The 6023-nt window shown below is 49.6% G+C and overlaps 1 protein-coding gene across 1 annotated transcript in view; it reads left to right on the forward strand.

The window, feature by feature from the left end:
• The window catches only part of LOC106810625 (peregrin-like), a 30800-nt gene that overhangs the window by 8477 nt on the left and 16300 nt on the right, over positions 1-6023 (forward strand). Inside the window, exons 3-9 of the mRNA XM_014814049.1 lie at positions 688-830; positions 1558-1890; positions 2612-2729; positions 3324-3440; positions 3880-4667; positions 5120-5288; positions 5724-5852. Coding sequence (XP_014669535.1) covers positions 688-830; positions 1558-1890; positions 2612-2729; positions 3324-3440; positions 3880-4667; positions 5120-5288; positions 5724-5852 — 1797 coding nt within the window. The remainder of the gene's footprint in view (positions 1-687; positions 831-1557; positions 1891-2611; positions 2730-3323; positions 3441-3879; positions 4668-5119; positions 5289-5723; positions 5853-6023) is intronic.

The following is a 6023-nucleotide window of genomic DNA, read 5'->3' on the forward strand; positions in this document are numbered from 1 at the left end:
AGAGAGAGAGAGAGAGAGAGAGAGAGAGAGAGAGAGAGAGAGCGCGAGAGAGGACGGATGAAAGGATAGACGGCAGCAGAGCGTCCCGTTGCGCAATCATGCGTGTACGCGAGTCGCACGATCACTGTGTGAGTGGATGTCCGGACGCGTAGCCTGGAGTCTAGGCGACCGGTTCTGGACGCGTAGCCAGTGCGAATAATATTTACGAGGTTATGGGGTTACCATGTGTGTCCATTGCACCTTTTACCTGTAGTGTACTCTATGTAATAATGTGTACATGTAGCTTGAATATGTACATCTACTGTTTTTTGTCAAATTATGGCTTTTCTTGATGTATGAAGTCTTAGGGTGTTAAATAAATGGTCAAGATTATTTGAGGAATGTACTCACTGAGGAAAGGCTTATAATGCTTGCACTTACAATTACTTAGGTTCTTAGTGTTTCAATTTGTGAAATTAATCTAATTCATTAATAGCCATCAGACTGATGAATCCTTGAATGATGACCATTTTATTATATCTACTTCCAAAATTTTCTGTTAAGCAGCAAACCAGTTGTCGAGTGAGCAATCTTTACCTCATGCCTGGTTTCGCTTTACATTGATATTAAAATCATTGAAGGAGTCATTGTATTTTGTATGTAATGTTAATATTTTTGTGCCTCCTTAAAATTATCGTCTGTTTACAGAGCTGTGGCAAAGTCTATAAGAGCTATGCTGGAATCCACTTCCACATCTACAACTTTGACCACACAAATCCAGAAAACAACACTCCTAACACTGGTAGCAGCAAAAAGCTTGGCAAGAAGGGTAAAAAGAACTGGCATCACAGGTTAGCTATATGCACCTTTTACCAGTATACATAACAGGAGGCATTCTTTTGAAAATCGGACGATGGTTGTCTGACGTCGGTGTTGTCTCATAATGCGGCAGTTTCACTAGAAAAAAAGCTCTTGCCAAAATCATCACATAGCATTCTTGGAGCTCGTGCATGAATCCCCCATGTCCTCTACAAACTCGTTCCTCACCGGTTTTTCTCCATCCCAGGTGGACACAACGTTGCGCGATGCCACTGTGCTAACACTTCTCCCCATACCTCGCGCACGCGTGCCTCTTGCTTGCTGGTTCTTCTCCCTCCTCGCTGGTACGTGGGGTCGCCTGATGCCACCGTGCTAACACTCCCCCCCCCCATACCTCGCGCATGCGTGCCTCTTGCTTGCTGATTCTTCTCCCTCCTTGCTGGTACGCGGGGTTGCGCGATGCCGCCGTGCTACTGCTAATGTTTATCCGCTATCTCGGTGTCGCGCAGGAACCTGCGTCGCTGGTACGCTGAGTCGCGCGATGCCGCCATGCTACTGCTAATGTTTTCTCTGTTATCTCGGTGCCGCGCAGGAACCTGTATCGCTGGTACGCGGGGTTGTGCGATGCCGCTGTGCTACTGCTAATGTTTTCTCTGTTATCTCGGTGCCGCGCAGGAACCTGTATCGCTGGTACGCTGGGTTGCGCGATGCCGCCGTGCTACTGCTAATTTTGTTCTCCGCTATCTCGGTGCCGCGCAGGAACCTGCGTCGCTCGCCGACCCCGCCGGAGTGCTTCCAGCCCGCGGGGCGCGAGGTGCTGACGTTCGCGCAGGCCCGTCGCCTCGTGGAGGTGGAGCTCGACGGGCGCCCACACCGCATCAACATCCTCGAGCCACTCGAGATCTTCTACCAGGATGCCATCGACAACGTCGCCAACCAGGAGGCTGAGGACAGGAAGGGCGGTGAGAGGGTTGTTGCCGTGGCGGCGGCGGCGGCGGCGGTGGAGAAGCCGCGGACGCCAAAGCCGATCGAGATGAAGAAGAAGGAGATGGCAGCGGCAGCCAGCGCGAAGCTACCAGAGGCATCATTCCGGTTAGCTTATCATTATTACTGCTGATATAATTATTATTACTATTATTATTATTACTATTGATATTATTATTATTACTATTATTATTATTATTATTATTATTACTAGTATTTAGTGTTATTATTTTTGTTATTATTATTGTTATTGTTATTATTGTTGTCATTATTAATATTTTTATTACTATGATAAAATAACTTTACCCTTGTATTATTATGAAATCCGGTGAACTTATTTTAAGATCATCTATGAAGTGCATGTTGTTATCATCAGCTGCCCTATTGTATTTGAAACAAAAACATTTCTGCACGTTTGATTGTGGCACAACAATCCTGGTTAAAGTGATTACGTCACGAATTTTCTATGGTAAAATTTGTAAAAATTTTGTTGCCATTTTTTTACATTAAAAGTAAGAACTAACGGGAATAAACGTATCGTCAAATTCTTACCTGATAAGGTTGTTTCTCAGGTACGATTTGATATTAGTGTTCCTAACATTAATTGCTTGCTATGGGCTATGTATGCGTCACGAGTGTATGTTCACATCGAACAATATAATAAAATAAGAAGTATAATGCAGCAATTTATCCATAAAAAGTGAACTGAATTGCTTATATTTAATTTTACTATTTACGGTGACGTGTCGTAATCACTTTAAAATGTGGAAATTGGATTATTGTTCCTTGTACGTCCATCATGCATTAATTTCTGCCTTTCTACATGCAGTGTCCTTGACACATACAAGAAAAGGGATGTGCAGGTGAGGCCGAAGACTTACTATCGCTTCATAGAGAGGGCAGCGGAGGAACTGGACGAAGAGGTTGAATATGACATGGATGAGGAGGTACAAACTTCCTCCCTGTTCTTCTCCTTCCGACTTCCTCTCCCTCTCCTTCCTTTCCCCTTTCCAACCCCTCTTCCCTTCCCCACCCCTTCCCCTCTCCCTATCTCTTCCAACAGTATACCAAAAACCATTGGAATTGTGGAAATTTGATGCATTCAAAACATTTTTTCTACTCAAACTCACCATTCATTCATAAAATCAAGTTCTTTGTAACTATTTTAAAACCTTATAAATAAATTAAAAATAAATAAATAAAAGTTAATGTTGTTATAACATAAATGACTCCTTGTGTGTAAAATGTTAATTAAGCTGGGTTTAAACTACCGACTTTATGTTGGCGAATTGGCGAGTTGGACCAATTTCGCAATTCGGCAACTCCGAGTTGGCGAAAATAGAACCTGTTCCAACCTTCAAACTAGCTGCTATTGATCGGTTGGTCGCGCAACTTTTGCATTACACTACCGATTGTTGGTTGTATAGTTGGGAAGTTGGTCCAATTCGCCAATTCGCCAACACAAAGTCGGTAGTGTAAACCCAGCTTTGATAAAACGACGTGAGCAGCGTCAGATGACGGATTGTGTCCTCCCGTTACAGGACTATGCCTGGCTGCAGCTCATGAACGCTGAGCGGGAGGAGCAGATAGAGGAAGTTGTCCCACAGGATGTCTTCGAGTATCTCATGGATCGTCTGGAGAAGGAGAGCTTCTTTCAGGTATACCCACTCAACCGCAATGGCTCCTGCTTCCTTGAGGCCACAATTAAAAAAATCTTTGTTTGCCCTCACCCGACCCAGGCTGAAAAGTTTGGGTAGGTAGGTCGGCTTTGTTTCTTTTTTGAGGGGGGGTCTTTTTACAAATTCAGCATGGTGTCTACATGCTCGGGTGTGCTTGTGCGGAGATACATTTGATGTTGAATCATGAATGTTTGTTTTGCTTGGTACATATAATCAGGAGTGGGTAAGTCAGGAAATTGGTAAATATTGTTGATATAATTATAAAGACAAGATATGCAAAATTTTGAATAGGCCAAGGGGACTGATTATATGGGGGGTCGAACCAGCAGCCGCCGGCAAAATAGCGCTAATTTCGCACACTGAGTAGTGACATGCATCAAGCAGCGTTACATGGTTTCTCTCTCCCGCGCTGCCGCAGAGCCAGAGCTGCGGCGGGGAACACTTACCCGGGGTGGACGACGACGCCGTCTGCTGCATCTGCAACGACGGCGAGTGCCAGAACAGCAACGTGATCCTCTTCTGTGATATGTGCAACCTCGCTGTGCACCAGGAGTGCTACGGCATCCCCTACATCCCCGAGGGCCAGTGGCTGTGCCGCCGCTGCCTGCAGTCGCCTTCGCGCGCCGTCGACTGCGTGCTCTGCCCGAACAAGGGCGGCGCGTTCAAGCAGACGGACGACGGCCGCTGGGCGCACGTCGTCTGCGCGCTGTGGGTTCCCGAGGTGATGTTCGCGAACACGGTGTTCCTCGAGCCGATCGACAGCATCGAGAACATCCCGGCGGCGCGCTGGAAGCTCGGCTGCTACGTATGCAAGCAGCGCGGCGCGGGCGCGTGCATCCAGTGCCACAAGACGAACTGCTACACGGCGTTCCACGTGACGTGCGCGCAGCAGGCCGGGCTCTACATGAAGATGGAGCCCGTGCGCGAGAACACGCCGAACGGCTCGCAGTTCAGCGTGCGCAAGACGGCGTTCTGCGACGCGCACTCGCCGCTCGACCCCGACGCGGCGGCGGCGGCGGGGAACAACGCGGACTCGGACGAGACGTCGGAGGCGGCGACGCCGGAGAAGGGCGGCGCGGCGACGAGTTTCTCCGTGAAGAAGGCGAAGGAGATCAGCAAGGTGAAGATGAGGAAGGCGAGGAAGATTCTCGCGGAGAAGCGCTCGGCGATCCCCGTCGTCTCCATCCCGACGATCTCCCCCGAGACGTAAGCGTACGGCGTAGCGTTAGTGTGCATGCGCGTGCGTGTGCGTGCGTGCGTGTGTCACTGTGCATGCGTGTGCTTGTGTGTGTGCACGTGTGCGTAAGTGCGTACGCGTGCTTGCGCGTATGTGTGTGTGTGCGTGCGTGCGTGCGTGCGTGCGTGCGTGCGTGCATGCATGCGTGTGTGTGCGTGGGCTTGTGTGTATGTGTGCATGTGCATGTGCATGTGCATGTGCATGGGCGTGTGCGTGCGTGTGTTTGAGTGCATACACGTGCATGTGTGTTTAAGTGTGTGTGTCTGTGTGTGTGTGTGCGTGCGCATGCATGCGCGTTTGTGTACGTGTGTGCGTGCGTGTGAGTTTGAGTGTGTGAGAGTCCGTCCAAAAGGCGGGTAGATGGGTCTCTGGCTAACACACTGATGGTGACGTGTTGTTTACTGTGTTTCCGTGGTTACAGGCTGAGTAAGATCGCGCATCAGATCACCATCACGAAGAAGGTGCAGTTCCTATATCGGCTGCAGGGCTACTGGACGCTGAAGCGCCAGTCTAGGAACGGTGTGCCACTCATCCGTCGTCTGCACACTGCCACCTGCCATCAGCCACGCCGTGACAGCCCGCCCTCCCAGGTACTGCCATCGCTCTATTGCAGTGTAGACGGGTCTCTGGCTAACACCAGGGTTCTGCCCACGTGGGGTTGGGCGGCGGTGGGCGGGTGTGCCCGGCCCTCGCGGTTGCCGTCTCTAAAACCCCTGTTTTTCCTGTTTTTTACCTGAAAAAACAACAAATTTGTCAGTCTGATATATGGGCTTTTTATTGCTCATAATGCAGGAAATTGAGTTTCAGACTATCCAAAATCCAAAATTTTACGTGGAGGCATGCCCCCGGACCCCCCTAGATTGGCTTCGCGCGTACGGCGCTTGCATCTTGCGACTTCATCGCAACTGGATGCGCCCGGCACTAAAAAATCCGGGGCAGAACCCTGTAACACACTGTAACAGCAGTGGTGTGAGTCGTTGCGCTGAGCATCTCACGCTGACCATCGTTCGTTTGTTTGCTTGCAGTCCGGTGAGAAGCAGAGCGAGAGCGTGAAGGAGCAACTGAAGGAGTGGAAGCGGCTGAGACAGAGCCTCGAGCGAGCCCGCCTCCTCATCGAACTCATACGCAAGCGAGAGAAGCTGAAGAGAGAAGAGGTGAAGCCCTTCCTGTGCTCCTCCTCCCGCAGCTCCTCTCTATATTTCTCTCCTCCCGCTCTCTTTCTCTCTCTCCCATTCTCTTCCTTTCTCGCTTTCGCTCTCTATCTCTCTCTCTCTCCTCTCTCTCTCTCTCTCTCTCTCTCTCTCTCTCTCTCTCTCTCTCTCTCT

The sequence above is a fragment of the Priapulus caudatus genome, unplaced genomic scaffold (genome assembly GCF_000485595.1).
Source record: "Priapulus caudatus unplaced genomic scaffold, Priapulus_caudatus-5.0.1 Scaffold459, whole genome shotgun sequence".
NCBI classification, from domain to species: domain Eukaryota; kingdom Metazoa; phylum Priapulida; class Priapulimorpha; order Priapulimorphida; family Priapulidae; genus Priapulus; species Priapulus caudatus.